Genomic DNA, 23381 nt, shown 5'->3' on the forward strand with positions numbered 1-23381 from the left:
CCATCCTCAGAACCCCAGTCTGTTAGGACACAGCTCTGTCTACCTGAGTGCTTAGCACAAGCTTCCAGAGTGATTCATTAACTGAGGGCAGGGACTGTTTGTTTAAGGGATGGGAAGGGTGAACTCAGACTCTTTATGATGCCATCAAGAATTTTGCAAAGATTTAGAGGCTGGGAAAGATTGAAGGCAGGAGGAGAAGGGGACGACAGAGGATGAGATGGTTGGATGGCATCACCGACTCAATGGACATGAGTTTGAGTAAACTCCGGGATTTGGTGATGGACAGGGAGGCCTGGCATGCTGCAGTCCATGGGGTCGCAAAGAGTTGGATATGACTGAGCAATTGAACTGAACTGAGAGAGAAGTGATAAAATTATAATATTTAGAACCAGAATTAACATTTAGAGCTAGGCTTAGTTGATATTTATAGATGAGGAAATTAAAGAGAAGTAGAATAACTTGCTAGTTGGTGGCAGAAACAAGTTTTTGACTTCCAGACAAGTGGGAGGCTAAGACTGTCAGAGCCCCATCTGTCTGGAGAGAAAAAAGATGCTGGGATTATTCAGCCTGCAGATATTATTTCAGGTCAAAGAAACAAAATGACGCTGGTCCTGTCCCATGTCTCTAGCGCCCACTACCACCACCGTACACACTCACTCTGTCTATCTGTCTCTCTCTTCATCTCCCCAAAGGAAAGAGCAGGAGCATACAGGAAGAACTTTGACCAAGACACTTGATCTAAAACACAGAAATGGAGTTGGGCTTTTGTGAGGTGCAGTGGAGGGTAAAAGCCTTCCCGTCTTAAGGACAATGGTATATATAGTACCCTTAGTTTTGAATAGTGTACATATAACCTGCATCATCATACATGGTAGCCTTGATTACTGATCTGGTTTTTCAGGCCATATAATATCTAATGGGATAAAAAATTAAGAATTTCATTTGTAGAAATTATGCAAGATAGTTTTAACAGTTTTTATTACTCACATTTGTATTGTGGAGACCAAATCTTCATGGTGAAGGAAAAAGTTGAGTCCCTGTTGTTTCCTTTCAAAAAAGAAATTAAAATCCTTGTGAACTTATATAATCCCCCAAACTCTTTCAAAGCATGGTTATCATATTTTCAAACTCTCAAAGTTATACCCACCTACCATATCCATGTTTAAAACATATTATGTACATCTTAGACTGTTTAAACTTTTTTTCTGTGAATGACAAAGCAAAGAGGAAGTGAGAAATCTTTCCTGGTGAATGCTGTTTCTGAACTTTGTTAACTGAATCTGTCTCTATCGCGCTATTAAAAGCGCTTTCTCAAGGTCACCTGTGACCTCCAGTTACCAGGTTCAGTGATTTACTGATTCTTCATGCGTTCTAACCTCTCTGTTGCATCTTACCCTTCTTCTGTCAGGATATTCCCTTGATCTTTCTTTGCGGTGCCACGCATGCGATCCCAGTTCTTCTCCCACCCGTCTGATGGCGCCTCAGATTCCCTTGAGACTATCTGTGTCTTTGTGTCCTTTGAGCCCTGGCATGCAGCCCCTTGAAAAAGACTTTTAGCCTGAGGTATGGTCAGGAGTTTGAACTGGCTTAGAGGTGAGCTCTGGAGGCAAGAAGATGGATGATAATCATCTAACTTCCTTTGTTTACTTGACCAAGTAGACCTAGTTTTTCTGTGGCTGAAATTAAGTAATAATGATTTTTCCCACAAACAGTTCCACAGTTTAAACTTTTAAATTATGAGATAGAATTTTGTGAGTTTTCAGCTTTTTTTCTCATAAATTTCTTATACTCTTGGTATACTCAACAGCCTACTTATAATGAACATAAGCGAATAAAACAAGCAAACATGTTCACAAGTATTTTTATGATGTATGGCAAAATGCCTCTTAGCTCAGATCATCTGAACGGAGGATCACTGCACGGGTCTGCAGGCCTGGCCCCGTTGGATACCCTTGGCGTGGGCTGTCCGTCCAGTCCCACACTCCAAACGTTGGGAGTGTCAGTCTCCAAGAGGCTGATGGCCTGGGGTCAAAACTCCTCCTCACTCGACTCCTAGAAACTAGAATTCACACAGAGGAAGGAGTCCAGATGTAATGGGTCTTAGACAACACCATGAGGAACAATTGAGGAGGCCTATGAAAAAGAAGACCTTGTGAAATATGTCTTCAAAGCTGTGTGCAAGAGAGACTAGTCTGCTCTGAATACAGAAGGCCAGCCGAGGACCAGTGGGCAGAAGTTCTTCGACAGCTATTAAAAAATGAAGTGCAAACACAACCTTGTAAATCAACCTTACTCCAATAAAAATTAATTAAAAAAAAAAAAACTATACATTGGTCAGTGGTAAACAGTCTACCTGCCAGTGCAGAGATGTACGAGATGCGAGTTTGATCTCTGGGTAGGGAAGATCCCCTGGAGAAGGAAATGGCAACCCACTCCAATTTTCTTGCCTGGGAAATCCCATGGACAGAAGAGCCTGCTGGGCTACAGTCCATGAGGTTGCAAAGAGTCGGACACGACTGAGTGACTGAGCGCACACGCACGTACATTGGTCAAAGTCTTCCTGGAGATGACACAATTTAGTCTCATGACAGTGAACCTAAATTTTCATAAGACTTACATATAATTACACCTGGTAAAGAGTGTTGTTGATTAAAACATAAATACCAAAAGAAAATAGGAAGTGCAGGGAAGGACAGCAATGGCCTGTGTCAGAGTACAAAGAAAGAAGGGAGCCTGGTGTCTGCAGAAAATGGTAGCAGTTTCTCTACCCAGAGAAGATGGAGTCAGCCAGAGGGTCACATAGATAGCATCACACAGGACCCTTAAATTCCGAGGGTCTGTTGGGCGGGGGGTCTCGTTCACTGGGGAGAACAAACGGAGGAAAAAACACGTGCCAGCGCAGTGGGAGCAGTTTTGCAACTTAAGATTTGTCCCAAAGGAGACAACTTACATCTTCTTGGTAAAGAGAGTAGAAGCTGATATATAACATTTGCAAACATTTGAAGAAATTCCAGGACTGATTTCTGCTTTTAACCTACTTTTCAACCTTGACCCCTAGAGCATCTTTCCAGATGTATCTCTTTAGTCATCAGAGGCACTTCTCCCTTTCAGGCAGAAGGTCATAAGCTATACAAGGACCTGAAGAACTTCCTCAGTGCCGTCAAAGGTGAGTATCAGGGGGCACAGGGGGATCCAGATGGTGTTTATTCAGCTACTAAGAGGTCTCAGGCTTTTCATCACTTGCCTGTGCCTGACCCCTGGAACTTTGTGGACCAAGGAAGAGTAGCTTTTCCTATCCAACCCCACCCAGCTTCCCTCACTGATAGCCCAAACCTACGGAGGTTGCCCTTTTTGGATTAGCCCCATTGAGTCGCCTGTCACCTATATCATTATGTCAGACTACTTTATGATAGCACTGAGTTCTCTCCTTTCAGTGATGCATGAAAGTTCAAAGAGAGTGTCAGAAACCCTGCAGGAGATCTACAGCAGCAAGTGGGACGGTCATGAGGAGCTGAAGGCCATTGTGGCGGTAAGAGTATGCTGGGCTTTACAGTCTTCCACACCCTACCCTCATCTCAGCCTCATCCCAGCTTCTCTGTCCAAGCGAACAGAACAAAGGAGCCAATTCACACTGTTCATTTGTATAGCCGTGGTCACAGGTGGTAGGAAGGAGCTGTAACTATGAAGGTAAAAGCAAGTTTTCCCTAATCTGTGGATTCCTCTCTTTTTTATCCTCTTCCTCTCTTGAAAACCTTAGAAAGTTTTACCTACACAAAACCCAGTTGGTTGGTTTTGAAAACTAACTTTATGCAGTCATTTGCTCCCAAACTTCCCTATCCTTCACACTTTAGAGTCCAAGACTGTTCTTAATCCCTAGAATGTATGTCCAGTCTCTTACAAGGCAGTTCCCTGAGAAAGAGCTGTTTCTTCATCTGACTTTTCTCCAGAGTTCAAAATGCTCTTCTAAAAATATTGGTGCTCTCAAAGGAAGTTTGTTGCAGGAAGAATTGGGATATTTCCCTGGAGTGAAGTTGCTGTTGAGACGCAGGGCCCTTACCACTGCCCTCTGCCTCTATCCTACAGAATAATGATCTCCTTTGGGAAGACTATGAAGAAAAACTAGCTGACCAGGTTTTGAGGACCATGGAAAACTATGTGGCCCAGTTCAGTGAGATTAAGGTAATCAGTTTACAGCATCAAGGATGGATTATGGGTGGCCCATGTAAGTTAGAAGACACAATCTCCAGGGAAGACCCCCTGGAGAAGAGAATGGCAATCCACTCCAGTATTCTTGCCTGGAGAATTTCGTGGACAGAGGAGCCTGGTAGGCTCCGGTCCAGGGAGTCACCAAGAGTCGGACATGACTTTCACTTTCACTTGGGTAAAAGTACAAGTAGAGTTAGAGCCCATGGTTAGGAATGAAGTTGGGTAGGTTAGGAAAAAGATTGAAAGTTGAGGGTTTACACAAGAGGTTAGCACGAAGGGTTAGAGACAGTGTAAAGGTTACATTTAGATTTCAGTGAACTAGATTTGGGCTGGTTTTGAATTAGATCCAGGTCAGAGCATCCCTTTTTGTTGTGAGAAACAGCTGGTGGGACTAAAGATGTTTATTGTAGAGAAGAGAAAAGTTAGAGGAGTCATAATAATTATCTTCAAATATTTGAAAGCCTGTTAGGTAAAAGAGGACTTCAGCCTGTTCTAAACTGTTCCAGAAAGTAGAATTAGAATTCATTAATTCATTCAACTCATATTTATTAAACATCTACTCTGTTGAACACTGTGCTGGTTTTAGATTAATATAGGAAGAAATTAAAGGAAGCCTCACTTAAATTTCTCATAGCTAAAGCTTTCCAAAAAAAATGAAAGCTACTGAGAGAGAGTGAGTTGTCTATTCTCTGTTCAAGCAGAAGTCTAACTACTTCTTATCTTGGATATTGTAGATAAGCTTTGTGAATTGAATAGGAAGTTGGGTCAGATCATTAACAAGATCCTTTCAAGTTCTGTGGTTGAGAGAACAAGACAAAGCCATTACCATGGTTTGCCTCTCCCTGGTGTAATTTGTAGTTGGTATGAGATTGAGTAGATGTTCTCTCAGAGCTCATAATAGTTTGCCATTTTTATTATTATGCTTTAGGATTTTCAAACTACTTTATATTCAGTATTTGATCTTTAAAATAACACTGTGGGGCAGCTGGGCTTCCCTGGTGTCTAAGTTCAGTTCAGTTCAGTCGCTCAGTCATGTCTGACTCTGCAACTCCATGGACAGGCCTCCCTGTCCATCACCAACTCCTGGAGTTTACCCAAACTCATGTCCATTGAATTTGGTGATGCCATCCAACCATCTCATCCTCTGTTGTCCCCTTTTCCACCCGCCTTCAATCTTTTCCCAGCATCAGGGTCTTTTCAAATGAGTCAGTTCTTCACATCAGGTGGCCAAGGTATTGGAGTTTCAGCTTCAGCATCAATCCTTCCAATGAATATTCAGTACTGATGTCCTTTAGGATTCTTAAAGAAATGGGAATACCAGACCACCTGACCTGCCTCCTGAGAAATCTGTATGAGGTCAGGAAGTAACAGTTAGAACCAGACATGGAACAGCAGACTGGTTCCAAATCAGGAAAGGAGTACATCAAGGCTGTATATTGTCACCCTGCTTATTTAACTTATATGCAGAGTACATCATGAGAAACGCTGAGCTGGATGAAGTACAAGCTGGAATCAAGATTGCTGGGAGAAATATCAATAACCTCAGATATGCATATGACATCACTCTTATGGCAGAAAGTGAAGAAGAACTAAAGAGCCTCTTGATGAAAGTGAAAGAGGAGAGTGAAAAAGTTGGCTTAAAGCTCAACGTTCAGAACTAAGATCATGGCATCCAGCCCCATCACTTCATGGCAAATAGATGGGGAAACAGTGGAAACAGTGCCAAACTTTATCTTTTTGGACTCCAAAATTACTGCAGATGGTGATTGCAGCCATGAAATTAAAAGATACTTGCTCCTGGGAAGAAACAGCATATTCAAAAGCAGAGACATTACTTTGCGAACCAAGGCCATCTAGTCAAAGCTATGGTTTTTCCAGTAGTCATGTATGGATGTGAGAGTTGGACTATAAAGAAAGCTGAGCACTAAATAATTGATGCTTTTGAATTGTGGTGTTGGAGGAGACTCTTGAGAATCCCTTGGACTGCAAGGAGATCCAACCAGTCCATCCTAAAGGAAATCAGTCCTTGGTGCCTCAGCGGTAAAGAATTCACCTGCCAGTGCAAGAGACATGAGTTTGATCCCTGGGTCAGGAGGATCCCCTGGAAGAGGAAACAGCAACCTACTCCAGAATTCTTGCCTGAGAAGTGCTATGGACAGAGGAGCCTGGCAGGCTACAGTCCATGGGGTCACAAAAGTCAAACACAACTGAGCAACTAAAGAACAACACAGGGCAGATGAGGCTACTGAGGCTCCAAAAGAGGCATGCCTTGCCCTGGGTGACAAGGCTAATAAATGGTAGTGTTGGGAGTAAAACCCCCAAACTCCTGACTTTCAATTGAGTAGGTTTCTCAAGGCCATTTCTTCTGGGTGCTGAGCCAGTTTCTAATAGGGTCGTAGGATATGTTGCAGTTGAGTGCAGGCTTCCAGGTGCTCTGGGGGATTGCCCTCTACTCTCTCCCCCTGAGAATTCTCCATTCTTTCCAGATAATGAGGGAGATCCCTGAGCACAAAACCTTGTTAGAAAGTACAATAAAATTTGATAATAGGACAGGAATGCTGCCTCTCTGATGCTCTGTTACCAACATCCTGGACACTTAAGAGTGAGTATCAAGGTCGTCTCTCTTGACTCTGGGTTAGGAAAGAATCGCCAAGCGGGGCCGGAAGCTCGTGGACTACGACAGTGCCCGACATCACCTGGAGGCGGTACAGAATGCCAAGAAGAAAGATGAGGCCAAGACAGCCAAGGTAAAAAACAAACAAACCCTGGTAAAACCTTCCTGTCCTCCCTTTCCCCACAGTGGTGGCAGGTGGTTGAGCCAAGTTCGGTTTAGGAAATGATAAATTCAGCCTCCACTGTCTTGAAGGAAATCCTGTTTCCTCTGACACCAATGCTCTCAGGATAGTCAGACTCAAGGCTGGGGAGGACACAGGTCTGGGGAAGGAGAGGCATGTTTCCTAGTAAGCCTAGTCCCTGAAAAAATGCAGAAGAGAGAGGAAGCAATCTCTAGGTTTGGGTTCAGGAATAAGGGGAATTGGTCTGTCTCTCTTACTACCCTAGGCAGAGGAAGAGTTCAACAAAGCCCAGCTTGTGTTTGAAGATCTGAACCAGGAACTACTAGAGGAGCTGCCTGTCCTTTATAACAGGTAATGACTGACTTTCAGAAGAGGGCTGGATCCCAGGCCCTGGGCAGCCCAAACATGTTGCCTCCTGAAAAGAGCCCTGGTCCAAGAATGGAATGTAGCCTCAGCCCTGCTCCTAACTTGCTGGGGGTTATTAGGCTCACCACCTTATCTCTGGACCTTAATTTCTTCATCTGCAATTCAGAGATTCTTTGCCCTACCAGCTTTTCTGGGTTTAAAGACAAGATGTCTCTTAGGTAGGAGAGATCTTGGCAAGTAAAGTGCTGTCATCATGCCTGCTAGGAGAATCTGGTTTTATGCTTGAGTGTGTATTGTTTTAAACAAGCTTGGTTCATGAACATCTAGATTCATATACAAGATATACCATGGGATGAGTGTTTCCATTTTGCTTCACAGTAGGTAAAAATGTTTTAGATATAAATTTCCCACATTGGAAGAGGAATCTGATCAGAAGTTCTATTTGTATCCTATTTTCTTTTTATTGTACAAGATATACTTTAATGCAGTTGTAGTCAGAGTATTTTATATTGTCACTTTATATTAGTCTATGAATGAGGGATCCTTTATAATGACTACATGTATTCTAAAATGTTAATTATGTGATTCCTAATTTAAACAGAATTGAAATTTAATAGTTGCTTTAAATGTAAACTTCCACAGTTCATTTACAGTAGAATTTCATTAATGTATATACAGCTGCATAGACATCCAAGTACCACATACCGAGAAAGAATACTTACTATAATTATAGCTGTATGGCCTTATACATCACTTCTAAAATTCTTCAAAGCACCTTCACATCTACTTCAGTTTCTGAAGAGCCTGAATCAGATAACTTCATTCACGCGTGCTAAGTCACTTTAGTCATGTCCAACTCTTTGCAACCCTATGGATTGTAACCCTCCAGGCTCCTCTGTCCATGGGATTCTCCAGGCAAGGATACTGGAGTGGATTGTCATGCCCTTCCCAGGGGCTCTTCCCAACCCAGGGATTGAACCCATGTCTCCTGTGGCTCCTGCGTTGCAGGCAGATTCTTTACCTCTGAGCCACCGGGAAACTTCATTCATAGAGATCTGTTATACTTTGGTGTCATGTCTCCCCTGCCTTCCCACTCCTGAGAGTCTAGTGTACTCCTGTCCTGACTCTGATGAATCCAGATCCCAACATCCTGAGTCTAGGCCATTGGAGTGCTTTTCTGTGTGGAGTCCGGCAATGGCTGGCTTTGGCTTATGCATCTACCTTACACTTCCAACAGAGACTTCCTTTACCAGCACTTACCTGTACGTGTTTGTTCTTTTGCTTCCTGATAGTCGTATTGGCTGTTATGTGACCATCTTCCAAAACATTTCCAACCTGAGGGATGTCTTCTACAGGGAAATGAGCAAGGTGAGAAACATCTGGCCAATTTAGACACCTGAAAGTGTTAGTCGCTCAGTCATGTCCAACTCTTTGCAACTCCATGGGCTGTACCCTGCCAGGTTCTTCTGTCCATGGAATTCTCCAGGCAAGAATACTGGAGTGGGTTGCCATTCTCTTCTCCCAAGGATCTTCCCAACCCAGAGACTAAACTCGGGTCTCCTGCATTGCAGCCAGATTCTTTACCATCTGAGCCACCAGAGAAGCCCATTTAGACACCTAGGAGGGTTTTTCTAACAAATATGAAGGTCGCTTTAATTTACATAACCTCATTAAATATCCATATTGGCACCACAGATGTTTACTTTTTTCTCATGGTGAAATAACAGCACTTGATGGACTGTGCTGCTCCATTAACAACTGAATGGTCTCCAAATGAGTTTCAGGTGCACCAAGGAGATTAGGACTATAGAAGGGACAGCTGAAGTGGGGAACTAAGTTGTGCAATCTTTGTCTTCTGTTGCTGGGGAGTGGAGGCGGTGTTTAAACATAGCTCAGTTTCTCAGGTCATTGGTCTTGGAAAGGACCGGTCCTACTTAGTGATGGGCAGCCATGGAACATGACCTCATGGGGTCTTTTCTAGTCCTGCAATTCCAAGACACCTTGCTGTTACAGTATTAATTATATTCACATCCATATCCACACATGTTCCTCTCCACAGTTTCTTGGCTAAATTATGGTTTGTCTAGTTAATATTACAATGACTTTGTGTCCCCTGGGTCACCTGAGAGAAGCTAGAGCCTCAAATCAACATCAGATATCAAGAACCTAGCCTTGAGAGAACTGCCAGTCTGATGGAAACGACAAAAATTAAGACACAACTGAGACACTAATGCAAAAGAGATGAAGAATTTTATCATTTAGGGTAGGAAGGTTTTATTTTGGGGAGAGAAGGAATTTGTTGGTCCCAGATTCCCACGTGGCTAATATCTTTTCTCTTGCTTGCTCCAGCTGAACCACAATCTCTACGAGGTGATGAGCAAACTGGAGAAGCAACATTCCGACAAAGTCTTTGTGGTGAAGGGACTCTCAAGGTGAGCTGCTTCTGAGACTCATTTCTGTTTGGTTTATCCTGTGTGAACACATTCAGCACTCTCATCTCTGACCCCAAATCCTGACCTTTCCTTTGTGTCCAAGTACATAATATTGTTTTTTGTTTGTGCTACACCCCTAAATAAATTATTTTTCTTTTATGAAATACTTCAATGATAACTAAAGATATAAAAAATAGTACAACAAATAGCCATATACCCATCACCAAATTTAAGAAATCACTTAATGAATTCCCTGGTGGCTCAGTGAATCCGCCTGCCAATGAAGGGGACACAGGTTCGATCCCTGGTCCAGGAAGATCCCACATGCTGCAGAGCAAGGAAGCCCACGTGCCACAACTACTGAAGCCCACAAACCACAACGGAGGGTAGACCCCACTTCTGCACAACTAGAGAAAGCCTGTGTGCAGCAGCAAAGACTGAGTGCAACCAGAACTAAATAGATCAATAAGTAAAAACTTTTTAAAGGAAAAAAAGAATATATAATTAAATCTCCCAGTGTCCTTTCCCCACTCACTTTCTCTTCCTGTCCCCCACCAAGGGTAACCACTGTCTTAAATTTTAGTATTTATTATCCACATTTTTTTTACTTTAATCATACACATATATGAATACACAAAAATACTATTTTGCATGTTTTAAAATTTTATTTAAATATAATTATACTGTATATATTCTTTTGTTCTCTTAGTATTGTTTTTGAGATTTACTTATCCTTGTTGCTACATGTTGTTAGCTCTGATCTTTCCTTTTCATAACTGTTATAGATATTACTATATGGCCAGTTCACAATCTATTTATCTGAACTGCTCGTGGACATTGACATTGCCTTCCAGTTTTATGCTATTACAAATGATGGTGCGATGAATGTGTTTTACATTTCTCCTTGTATGAGTATTATTAAGAGTTTCTTTAGGATGTACTGGGAGTGGAATTGCTGACTCATAGAATCTCTACATTTGGGTGCCTTCAGCCTTACAAGACATTACCATTGCCAAATTGCTCTCTAAAGCCATTGTCCCAGTTTACAGCCCACCAGCAGTGCATGGAAGCCCCCATTGCTCCATATTCTAGCTACATGTGACATTGTCAGACTTCTTAATTTTTCCAAGGAAATGGGTATGAAATTGAATTTTTTGCAGTTTTAATTACATCTCCACAATGGCTGGTTAGCTTGAATATCTGTTCATGTTATTGACCTTTTAAGGTTCCTGTTCTGTGACTTTCATGTTTATCCTTTATTCACATTTTTCATGTAGATTGTTTACTTTTTAAAAAAAATTGATTTCTAAAAAAAAAAAAATTTGATTTCTATGAGGTGGGTTTTTTTTTTATATTCTGGATATTAGTCCTTTAGTGATATGCATTACAAATACCTTTTCTTAACCTGTCATGACTTGCCTTCCTGTGTGTGTCAATGTGGCATGTCTGTTATCTTCATAATGTGATCACTTTCTTATTCTAAAGCCTTTTAAGTTTTAGTAATTTCTTTCTATGCACAAAGTTTTATGCTGAGAGTTAGGGATCCAGAGACATAGGTGACTTGTCTTTTCCCTGAAGTGACTTACAAAAGTTGGAAGGACACAAAATATGCCTAAGAAAACAAGGAACAATATAAAATTGCACATACTAAGCACCTAAGAGACCAGTTAGGAATTCCAAGAGTTAAGTGATTGCAGTATGCAGATAGATTCAGGGAAGACTTCAAGGAGGTGCTGAAACTGAGTTTAAGATTTGAAGAAAGAATGGGGCTCAGTATGTTGTTTGTATTTGATATTTGTAGTACTCATTTAGCAGTCAGTTACAGACTATTAAAAGGAATCACTAACAGGCCAATATAGACTTCCCTTTTCCAAAAACTCTATTTCTTCTCTTCCCAGCATTGAAAACCAGAGTTCTCTCTAAGTGTCCATTCATCTGAAATTAACCATCACTTACACTAAGCTGTCCTAGAACCTTGCAGAGAAATCTGATCTTTTCTTGCTATATCCTGGGCCTTCTAAACCTGCTGACCCATAAGATGCTAGTGCTAGAAAGAACCTTATGTCACTTAGCTTATCTTACATCAGAAACTCCCACAGGGCTGGAACTAAATTATTACCTTTCTCTTCCTATCACTCTTCCTATCACTCTCTCCCATCCTTGAACCCAGGATACAGCACATAGTTGCTATACGTCAAGCAAATATTTGTGGGTTGATTAATCAGGTAGTGGCTGGTACCCAGGAGGCACTTAAGGAGGTGAGTAGGAGTTAAGCTGATGTTGCCTGCAGAAGCACTCAGCACAGTATCCAGAATACTCAATAAATGTTGTAGTCAGTTTTCATTGTTCATGGTAGTTTTGTTCTAGAAATCACCACAAGCACTGAATTAGTGAATACTGACCCACTGCTCCTAGGGGAAACATGGGGTTAGGTTCCTAGGAGCCCCTGGTCCCAACATTTTCATCAAGCGATCCATACAGAACCTTTCTTGTATATTTGTTTAAAGACATTTAATATATATTGTTGATTCATTCATATTGGGAGAAGGCAATGGCACCCCACTCCAGTACTCTTGCCTGGAAGATCCCATGGATGGAGGAGCCTGGTAGGCTGCAGTCCATGGGGTCACTAGGAGTCAGACACGACTGAGCGACTTCACTTGAACTTTTCAGTTTCATGCATTGGAGAAGGAAATGGCAACCCACTCCAGTGTTCTTGCCTGGAGAATCCTGGGGACCGGGGAGCCTGGTGGGCTGCCGTCTATGGGGTCGCACAGAGTCGGACACAACTGAAGCAACTTAGCAGCAGCAGCAGCATTCATATTGAACCCACAGCCACCAGCACTATAACTCATGCCTGAATGAAGCTTATCTAACGTATGTATTTTCTCTGGAAGGCACACGACAGACTTTCTGCTCTCAAACAGCACTTTGGCACTGCACTTGGAGGCCATTTTAAGCAGCAAAATCACCAAAGAAAAGCACAACAATGTGTAAAAACTTGGCAAACAGGACATATTTACAGTAAGAGAGCTAAAACAGGAAGGCAGAGGCTTGCCTTGTTAGAGCTCAGCTGGGAGAGTACCGGTCAGGCAATCGTTCTTCATAGCTGGCATGTGTCCGAGAGTGCTTCTGAAAGTATCACAAGTGTTGATCTTGAGGTTTAAATACGTTTCAGAGGGTAGATGAATTCGCAAATACGGAATCCATGAGGATCAACTGTATTTCACTCATGAACTGTTTTTCCCCAAGGAAAATACTTTGTTAGTATATTGCTGAGTTTTTTTCCAGTCACTTTTTCTTTATATATTTTTAGATAATCAAGATTGTGATATGGATAAAAATTCTATAGCCTTTTTCAACTTTACTTTATAATTTAAGCACTATTGCCAATTGTACAAACTTTCTGATGTCATTTAAAATTGCTTTTTCTGTTTTATTATTATATGAATGTATCATTATATATTTGGGGTATTGGGGTTACTTCCAGGTTTTCACTCTTCTGAATCTAAATGCCCTTCCTTTTTTTAGCAGCAACAGACGCTCTTTAGTCATCTCTCCCCCAGTTCGAACATCTATGGTCTCCAGCCCTATAACCTCACCTACCAGTCCTTCTGCACTTTCCTTGAAGAGTGAGAAGGACTCCAGCTCAGCAAGTGAAGAAGAGCTGGCATCTGATTCAGCCCAGGGAGAAGACAACTCCGAGATTAAAGAAGAGCCCTTAAAAGACAAGGAAACAGAGGAGGAGGCCGAGACAAGCTCCTCTGAGGAAGAAGAGCCTCTGCCAGCCTGCAATGGCCCCATCCAATCCCAGCCCTCACCCCTCACTGAAGATAGAGAGTCCCAGGAAGAAGTTTTCCCTTGCTCCCCAGCTCCATCACCAGCCAGAGCTCTGACCCCTTCAGAGCAGGCTTCATCTTCCTCAGTAGTAGTCCTCCGAACTCGTACCTCAAGCGAAGGATCTGAAGAGCTAAAGAAGAAAGTCTCTGTGCAGAGGGCTTCAGCACCACCTAGCAGGCCTCCGCCACCCAGAGCCACTCCCAGTCCCAGGGGCTCCTTAGGGAACACGCCCTCCAGCCCTCCAGCCTCACCCACCAGCCCTCGGGCCTCCTCAGAGGCCTCTCCTGACCCACAGCCACCAGAGAAGCCAGTAAGAGAAAAGGAAAACACCGACAATCTGAACCCAGAAGAACTTTGTACTTCCCCTACTTTGATGAACTCTCAGGTGAGAATAGATCTGGCTGAGTCTTTATTCCCTTTTATAATCTCCATGTGGATCATTTTTGCTATGCTCAGGTTGCCCCACAGTAGATAGGATTTTACGTCATTATATTACAGTTTCAAGAATAGTCTTGGACACCTTTTTTGGTTCTGGGATTTCTTTCACATCATCATAGCAACTAATTTAGTGATCTGTACTGCTAGGCTAGGGTAGATTTCCCTGGTGGTTCAGATGGTAATGCGTCTGCCTGCAGTACAGGAGACCTGGGTTCAATCCCTGGGTTGGGAAGATCCTCTGGAGAAGGAAATGGCAGCCCACTCCAGTATTCTTGCCTGGAAAATTCCATGGACTAAGGAGCCTGGTAGGCTACAGTCCATGGGGTCGCAAAGAGTCCGACACGACTGAGTGACTTCACTTTCACTTTTACTGCTAGGGTAATTGACTTTTGCTAAGGGCTTATCTCTAATATTACTATAACCAGATTGTTACTAATTCTTACTTTCTTTCTTTTGCTCCAAGTTCTGGGAGTTCCCAATATAAAGTACCTACAACTGCCATCCTGATCGTTACCTTTTTTAATGTGGGGTAGGGAGGAAGGTCTCATTTCACTTTGTCATACTTGTAACTATGGTAAATAGACCCCAAGCAAAATGGCATCAGCAAATTTCCAAGGCATTGTCTTTGATGAGAGAGGCCTAGAAGGAACTCACAGAGGACAGTAAAGCAAAAGGATGGTCTTTTGAAAAGTGAAAATTGTGATGAGAAAAGGATTGTGTTAAAATAGAGACACAGACCCTCTGTGAAAAATCTGGAAATCAAGTCATATTCTATTCAAATTACATGGAAAGTCTATCATATAGAAGAGAGATTTGACTTGTTCTTCAAGACTCCTGAGGACAGAAAAAGGCCCTATGTGTTGAAGTAGTTTTTTTTTTTTTTTAAGGTACAGTTTGAATCAATGTAGAGGAACTTTCAGCAATTAGCTCTGTTAAAAAATGGCATGGGAAAAATCTTTTTTTAATACAGGGAAAGGGGGCATCAGAAGCATCCAAAAACCAAAGGATGAGCCACCTTGAAAAATAGTTCCCCTTCCTTGACTGTGTGCTCACCTACCTGTCAGGTGCGCTGTGCAGAGTGTTACGGTGCAGCATCTGACTGGATGGCATCCAGAGTCATTCATTCAGTCCACAGTCATTCATTAAACCCCTTCTATGTGCCAAACACTTTTCTAGGAAGTGGGGTTATTAGAGTGAAGCCAAACACAAAATTCTCTGCCTTCCTGCATCTTACCTGTTAGTGGAGGGGAAAGAGACAAGAAACAGAATAAGTAAGTAAAATTATAGTTTAGTGCTAATAAGAGTTACAGAGAAAAACTAAGTAGGGGAAGGCACCAGGAGGGGGTGCTGAATTGCAGTTTTAAACAGTGGTCAGAAAAGGTGACACTTGGGCAGTGAAGGAGGCCAGGGCATGAACCATATGGATATCTGGGAGTGTGCAATGTCTGGTACACCTCAGATCACAGCACCCTACTACTGAGTATGCCTACCTGAAGGTTGACCCAGCTATCTTGGGAGCTCCCTGCTGTCTGAGAGGAGCTGGCATGGACAAAGGGCACAACAAGGCTGTGATGCCTGGCAAGACAAGGAAGATAGAAAACATGAGGACAATAAGCTTATCTCAGCTGACTCCCCTGTGGTACTAAAATCTGAGTCATCAAGATTATATCCTTGCCTGGGAAGGACATTCACGTGACTCATGTGAGATATTGAGATATTGAAAATCCTAATGCATAGGACATAAAACTTGCCGCTGGTTTCCGGTCTGAGGTTGCCATTCTGTGTGAGAGAGATATGCGGGACATGTGGATAGTGAATAAGCACAAGGTCAATGTGGGGTTTTGTGTAGTGAAGAGTAGAGTCGCTTTTCTGCACTGAAAAAGCAACTCAACCTATGGAAAATCCAAAATTAAATTTGACTTTGTAATGTATGATTTTAGTATAGAGGCAGCAATAGAATGAGCTGTTTGGCTCAGGTGAATAAGTTTGCATTCTTGGAGTAATTTTACTGAAGGGGAAATTCTGGGGGCCATGATGCTGTTTGACTATTTTGAGGAACACGCTAGGTAGGAAAAGAGGTACAGGACACAGCCTCCTTACATTTGAGATTTATATAGTCTTTCCTTACTCCCAGCCTCTCCTGTGGGATTGCTTTAGTCAGTGGCTAAGGAGACATATTTTTCCTGTGGAATTAAGCAATAGAGCATCTTAGATCCTGGCCTGTCAGTACCATCAGTCCTCTGAAGCTTGTGTCCCTATAAAATTTGTTCACCTCCCTCACAGATACATCATAAATCATATGTTCTCTCAAGCAGAACTGTGGACCTATCACATATAAAAGTGGGTAAATAAAAAGATAACTGAGAAAATGTGTTCTTGCCCAGCATTTGAATCACCTGAGAGAACACAAAGATTTTGATAACTTCCTTGGAGGTAGCACTTACTTACTTGGAGGTAGTATTGTTGTTGTTTAGTCACTAAGTTATGTCTGATTCTTTGCAACCCCATGAACTGCAGCCCGCCAGGCTCCTCTGTCCATGGGATTCTCCAAGCACAAATACTGGAGTGGGTTGCCATTTCCTTCTCCAAGGGATCTTCCCAACCCAGGGATTGAACATGTGTCACCTGCCTTGAAGGCAGATTCTTTACCAATGAGCCACCATGGAAGCCCAGAGTTAATATTACCTTTGAGGTAATTCATGGCCTAGAATCAGCAGAGGGACTAAGAATAAAGAAATTTTCCTGAAAGGAAAAATCACAGAATTTCACACGACTATCATACTGTTAGGTTTTACTTAAAAAGGATGACTTTTATAGTGTGTAAATTAAATTTCAATTTTTAAAAATTCTTTTTAAACCTTTTAGAGTGCCAAGGTCTTCCCCTGTCTTAGCAGTTCCACGCCTCAGGCTCCCATCTCAGAACCTAGACCTTTTCCCAAAGAAGACATCATGTCACTTGGCTCTCCTAACTGCCAGGGGTTAGGATCATCTAAGTGTGTGCATTCTTGAGGAGAATTAGTCTAGAAGTGGTAGCTAGTGGTTTTAAGACCTATATTTGTATCCTTACAGACCATCACATAAATACATCTATATAGATGCATGTCATACAAGTCATGGAAACAGTTCTGGAATTCACAGGCCTGGTTGCCTGTCCCAGCAAGTCGTTTCAGCCTCTGAATCTTGTTTTCCTAATCCGAGAGGGGATGACATAAAGCCTTCCCTGATGCTTTCAGGCGGCGGTGAAACAACTTTATGTGTTTGCCCTTAGTATTACCTGTGACCCTTATAAAGTGTAAGGCACAAAAGACCCTTCTAAGCCGACAGGCTGGGACGTTGAGCCACACCTCACCAGTAGAACTCTTCTTTTTGTAGAACCAAAGTCTTCAGCTTCATGGCTCTGCAGTTCCAGAAGAGAGCAATGTCATAGCACCTGAGCCCGAAGAAGAGGTAAGGAGGCCAGATGCTCAGAGAACACGGGAGTGGTGAGACTGGGATTGGGGATGGACTGAGGCTTGGCTGCAGGCTGGAATCCTCACTGTGGGCTGCGAGGGGAACCCAGCAGTGAACAGATTCCTTAGGGCAAAGTCAAGCAGGTAGGAGCCTGAAGAATCAAGAGTAAATGAGGCTTCCTTTGTGCCCATTTCCCAACTGGCCTTGGATCTCCTGATCCCTTCTCATAGCCGTCTCCTAAGAATGCATTTACTTATGCCTAAACTTACTTCAAAAAGGAGTTAAGAGACACAAAAGGCATACAAAAGGTAAGTACACACACACACAAAATGTAGCAAAGTAACGCAGAATTCTGTACATTAGTGATAATGACATAAAATGGAGCCATGAATTAGGCAAGTACAAAAATGCATTCTGTAAAATAGACTTACTAATGATAGACCACAAAATTGGTTCCAGACTTTCTAACATCCAAGAAGAAGAGGGAGAACCTGATCAGTTCACCCACTTTATTATGCCCATTCCTTAAGAGAACAACTCTTGCTACTAAGATGAAAAGAAATCTCTTCTGGGACTTCCCTGGTGGTCCAGTGGTTAAAAATTTGCTTTCCATTGCTGGGGACATGGGTTCAATCCCTGGTCAGGGAACTAAGATCCCACATGCTGAGGGTCAACTAAGCCTGAGCACCACAACCAAGACCCAACAAAGCTAGAAATAAGTAATTTTTTAAAAAGAAAGAACTCCCCTCTGCAAGTCCTCATAAAGAGATGGTGAATGAAATAGTGGACAGTCTGCAATAAGGCTTTACAGTCATCCCAGTAGCCAGTTTCACAGCCTCCCCCTGCCCCCACCCCCACAAAGGCCAGTGCGTTACACTAAGTATATTCAGGAGAGGAAGACTGATTTTTTACTTCCCTTGAGTGGTTGGTGGGAGGGCAGGTCCACATCTAATACAATCATGTTTACTTCTAGGTGTCTACCATTCAAAGTGCACAACTCTGAAGAGGAACTGCCAGGACCTCCCCACACACCTCCCTGGAGAAACTCCTCAGCTAGAGGATGTAGGTCAGAGGGACTAACGATCCAGAATTCATTTCTGGTTTCTCAAACTGAATCCTGGCTGTCTCTAAAGACCTAGCATTAATGGAGGCTGAGGAGCAGACTTAGGGGAGGGAGGGAGGCAGGCTTGGGAGAAGAGACTGTTGGACTTGGAATATTTAATTCAGGTTTTAGCATTTTTAGAGTAGTAAGACCTTATATACTAATTAAGTGGGGCTAAAATTATAGTGAGACTATAAAAAGCAAAAGCATCTGTAGACATAGACATCTATCCTCATACAGACATATAACCACATATACTCAGAGACTCATGTACAGATCTTTGATTTACCACTCATTTTGCAGGACTTAAAACCAAAAGAACAGATTTTCAGATTGATAAATAAAGTATTATTCTGATGTGTGTGGGTTTTTTTTTTTTTTTTTTTTTGGACACAGGAAGTTGTTCCAGGCTAGCACACTGTTCTCCACTTAGGAAGGTTATTGACTGTACCCCAGGTTCAGAAAGCTTTAGTCACATCCCTGACCTCCAGCTCCCCCTGCCTCCTGGCTGTAACACTTTGCTGATGCCTGGGGTCACGGGCTCCTCTCCTCAGTCTAGATGCATTGTTGCCTACCTCCTCTGCCCTTTGGTTAATAAGCAAATATCCTTGGAAAGGGGTTTTCTTTTAGAGCTGTGTCTAGTGTCTGCAGATGGGTACTTGATGTAAGTAAGGCTCTGACCAGGATGGAAGAATAAACAGAACTCCAAGTGAAGGGGAAGGATTCATGGTATAGATACAAAGTGTAATGGAAATGGTATGGAATTTGGAATCAGAAGTCTTGGATTCAAGTCCTATCATTTGCTTCTGTGAAAACATTAAAAACTAACTTTGAGCAGCTTCCCAGATGGTCCATTGTTTGAGAATATGCCTGCCAGTGCTTGGGACATGGGTTTGATCCCTGGTCTGGGAAGATGCCACATGCCAAGGGGCAACTAAGCCCTCACGCCGCAACTGCTGAGCCCAAGCACCCTAGCCCATGCTTTGCAACAAGAGAAGCCACTGCGATGAGAAGCCTGCGTACTACAACTAGAGAAAACCCAGCGCAGCCAAAAGTAAATAAACAATAAAAATTTTTAACAATTTCACTTTGAAGTCCTGCTACCCTGATAAATACGCATACATATACAAGCCCTCATCCATTTTTGCTTTTGTTTCTGGGGGTGATGGATGATGTCACTATTCGTTCAGTCATTCAGCAAGAATTTATTGAGTAGTCTGCCAAGCACTGCACTGAGTACTAGAGAAACAATGATGGGGGGTGGTAAGAACTTTATAGAGACAGAATACTCAGCAGGGAGCAGAAAAGGCAGGATTTAGCAATGAGTGAGAGGAGACACGTGATGAAGACTGAAATTTTAAGGAATTATTTTAGGTTAGGCTTGGTGGTAACATTTCCTGAAATGGTGACTACAGGAGGAAGTGCATTATATATGAGTTTTCTAGTTTCAGGCAACAAACTGACACAATTCAGCACTAAAGGATATGATGGAAGGATATTACGCAGCTCACAGAACTGAAAGACAACCAGGCTGCAGAAAGAACCAGTCTTCGGATGTCTCTAGCAGGAATGCATGGACTGCCCCTCCTGGCTGCTGTCATTGGAAGACTCAGCTTCAGCTGCCTCCTGCCACTGTGTTCCTTCCCTGGAGAAAGACTGACTGGCCCAGTTTGGGAGGAGGCATGTTAGTGTCTACAGGAATGACAGGAAGACCGTGGTGGTGGTGGCAGAGGGTGGGAGTAGGAAGGAGGGTGGATTACAAAGAAGGGCAAAGAAGCTTTGGGGTGATTTGACTGGGATAGTGGTGATAATGTGTATCCATTTGTCAAAACTGATCAAATTGTACCCTTTGTGTGCAGTTTATTGGGTGTCCCATACAAACATTAATACAAAGAGCTTGAGAACTTGCAGGACTTTTCAGTAGACATGTCACTTAGGGAGCTGGAAATGCATATTCATACTTAGGAGTCATTTTTCTAAGATCTAATCCTGTTATTCTTCCATTTAAAAAACTTCAAAGGATCTCTAATGAAGTGGAGGTTGCATATCCCCCTATCAAAGTCCTCCTGCCTGTATTTTAATTCCTCTCCTAGAAGGCATCCCGCTCCCCTGGCACTCAGTCACTGCTGTGGGTGATACTCCAGGACTAATGGAAGGGGTGGGGGAATGCTAGGAATACAGGCTTCCTGGCTGTCCAAGGCCCTCCAGGACCTGCTCAGAATGCTCCTCCCAAGGCAAAACCCCAATTCAAGCCTTTTCTCTTCTGGGCTTTCCCTGACCCTCATCTCCTAGGAAACTGATCCTTTTTGGAAAGTGTGCCAGAGAGGACTCCTGGGTCCTTGGTCTATTGGTGGGGAGATAAGCACTCAAGGTAACTTCCACAAAAGAGGCACAAATGAAGTAGAAAACTTTACTGTGTGAGACTAACACTCTATTAGCATATGCTGCCCCCCGACCTGAGGCTCCAGGAAGATTGGGGGGAGGGCTAGTAAGCTGGGCATGAGTAATCATTTTGCTTATCTAAGGCAGATAGTCCCAGTTAGGAATCAAATTGTTTACCCTAATTTGAAAAATGGTGAAGTCATGACTGGTCCAATGGTAGTGGGTTGACAGAACTTACTAGACTAGGACTTAGAAGACTGCCAACCTGGCAGCACCACAAGAAGGGGCTGAAAGCTGGGCAGAGATGAAAATGTTTTACCCTCTACCCTGAGGCCCCTGGAGGTCTGTTGCCATAAGGATGGCTGCTCCAGCTTCTGAAGTCTGGCGTTTAATACTTGGAGAACACTGGTAGCTCACCACCACCTGAGGCGTCATTCATCACCTATCTGTATGCATCTAGAATTCATTGCAAGACCATCACCCAATCCCTGACTTCCAACAATGTGAAGAAGACTATTGACAGACCAGGTAAAGTATCCAGAGAATACTAGAAACAAGACACATCCAGGATATACGGATACACCAGAGAGCAGAGGACACACTGATTACAGTATTGGTTATTTCATGCTGAAGTGGGTGCTGAGCATTGCATGCATGTTGTTCAGTCACTCAGTTGTGTCCGACTTTTTGAGATCCCGTACACTGCAGCACACCAGGCTTTCATGTCCTTCACCATCTCCTGGAGTCTTCTCAAATTCGTGTCCATTGAGTTGCTGATGCCGTCCAACCATCTCATCCTCTGTCGTCCCCTTCTCCTCCTGCTTTCAGTCTTTCTCAGCATCAGGGTCTCTTCCAATGACTCAGCTCTTCCCACCAGGTGGCCAAAGTATTGGAGCTTCAGCTTCAGCATCAGTCCTTCCAATGAATATTCAGGGTTGATTTCCTTTAGGACTGACTGGTTTGATCTCCTTGCTGTCCATGGGACTCTCAAGTCTTCTCCAACACCACAGTTTGAAGGCTTCAGTTCTCCAGTGTTCAGCCTTTTTTATTGTCCAGCTCTCATATCCATACATGATGACAACTGGAAAAACCATAGCTTTTAGCTAGATGGACATTTGTAGGCAAAGTAATGTCTCTGCTTTTTAATATGCTGTCTAAGCTTGTCATTGCTTTTCTTTCAAGGAGCAAGCATCTTTTAATTTCATGGTTGCAATCACCTTCCACAGTGATTTTAGAGTCCAAGAAAATAAAGTCTGTCACTGTTGCCATTGTTTCCCCATCTGTTTGCTGTGAAATGATGGAACCAGATGCCCTGATCTTAGTTTTCTGAATGTTGAGTTTTAAGCCAACTTTTTCACTCTCCTCTTTCACCTTCATCAAGAGGCTCTTTAATTCCTTAAATTCTTCTTTGCTTTCTCTGCTATAAGGGTGGTGTTATCTGCATATCTGAAGTTATTGATATTTCTCCCCTCAATCTTGATTCCAGCTTGTGCTTTATCCAGCCCTGCATTTTGCACGATGTACTCTCTATGTAATTAAATAAGCAGTATACAGCCTTGACATACTCCTCTCCCAATGTGGAACCAGTCCGTGCATGCATATGGACCCTGTTTTTCTGCATGTTTACACTTTCAAAATGAATGGCATGTGCCTACATGGATAAAATCATGTACCAGCAAACCTTTTAAGGTTACATTTTAAACAGAAAAAAAGATGCTTCTGAGAGACTATGAACCTTCACATTAAATTGTAAAAGTAACAGCAAATCAGTAGTCAGTTGGACTGGATGGCTTCTGAGAGTCTGCGGTTCTAACAATCTTGAAACATAGAGGAGGGACTTCCTTGGTGGTCCAGTGGCTAAGAAACCGCCTGCCACCGTGGGTTCAATCCCTGGTGTAGGAAGATCCACGTGCTTTGAGGCAACTAAGTCCGTGTGCCACAACTACTGAGCCCATGCCCCACAAGAGAAGCCCCGCAACGAGAAGCCCGCACAGCACAAGAAAGGGTAGTCCCCACTTGCCGCAATTAGAGAAAGGCTATGCTAAGCCATGAAGACACAGCACAGCCAAAAATAAATGAATAAAAAAATAAACATTTTTTTTAAGTATTAGGAAAAAACATTATGGAATATGCCATGGGGGAGACTGACCCAGATACAAAAAAAATCTCAACTCAACTTTCCCTGGAATTCATGGTCAATTTGTCAATAAATGCAAGCAATTGTCCACCTCTGCAAGTTAACCCTTAGGATTTGAGTTTCCTTTTCTCTTCTATTCTTTTATCTGAGAACTGGCCAGGCTTGCCTTTTTATTAAGTTACATACATCTTGCCTACGCGTTAACTTTCTTTGCCTTTCTTGGTTGGATTGGT

General features: G+C 42.7%; 1 protein-coding gene across 4 annotated transcripts in view; it reads left to right on the forward strand.

Annotated features, from left to right (window-relative positions):
- The window catches only part of BIN2 (bridging integrator 2), a 37694-nt gene extending 18231 nt beyond the window's left edge, over positions 1-19463 (forward strand). Inside the window, exons 3-12 of one of the 4 annotated variants that reach the window (XM_059886387.1) lie at positions 3112-3166; positions 3435-3529; positions 4084-4179; positions 6846-6953; positions 7267-7352; positions 8660-8735; positions 9717-9799; positions 13334-14024; positions 17450-17524; positions 18501-19463. In XM_059886387.1, coding sequence (XP_059742370.1) covers positions 3112-3166; positions 3435-3529; positions 4084-4179; positions 6846-6953; positions 7267-7352; positions 8660-8735; positions 9717-9799; positions 13334-14024; positions 17450-17524; positions 18501-18530 — 1395 coding nt within the window. In that variant the 3' untranslated portion in view covers positions 18531-19463. 4 annotated transcript variants of the gene reach the window in all.
- Positions 19464-23381: the final 3918 nt, after the last annotated feature.

The sequence above is a fragment of the Bos taurus genome, chromosome 5, assembly GCF_002263795.3.
Source record: "Bos taurus isolate L1 Dominette 01449 registration number 42190680 breed Hereford chromosome 5, ARS-UCD2.0, whole genome shotgun sequence".
Taxonomy (NCBI): domain Eukaryota; kingdom Metazoa; phylum Chordata; class Mammalia; order Artiodactyla; family Bovidae; genus Bos; species Bos taurus.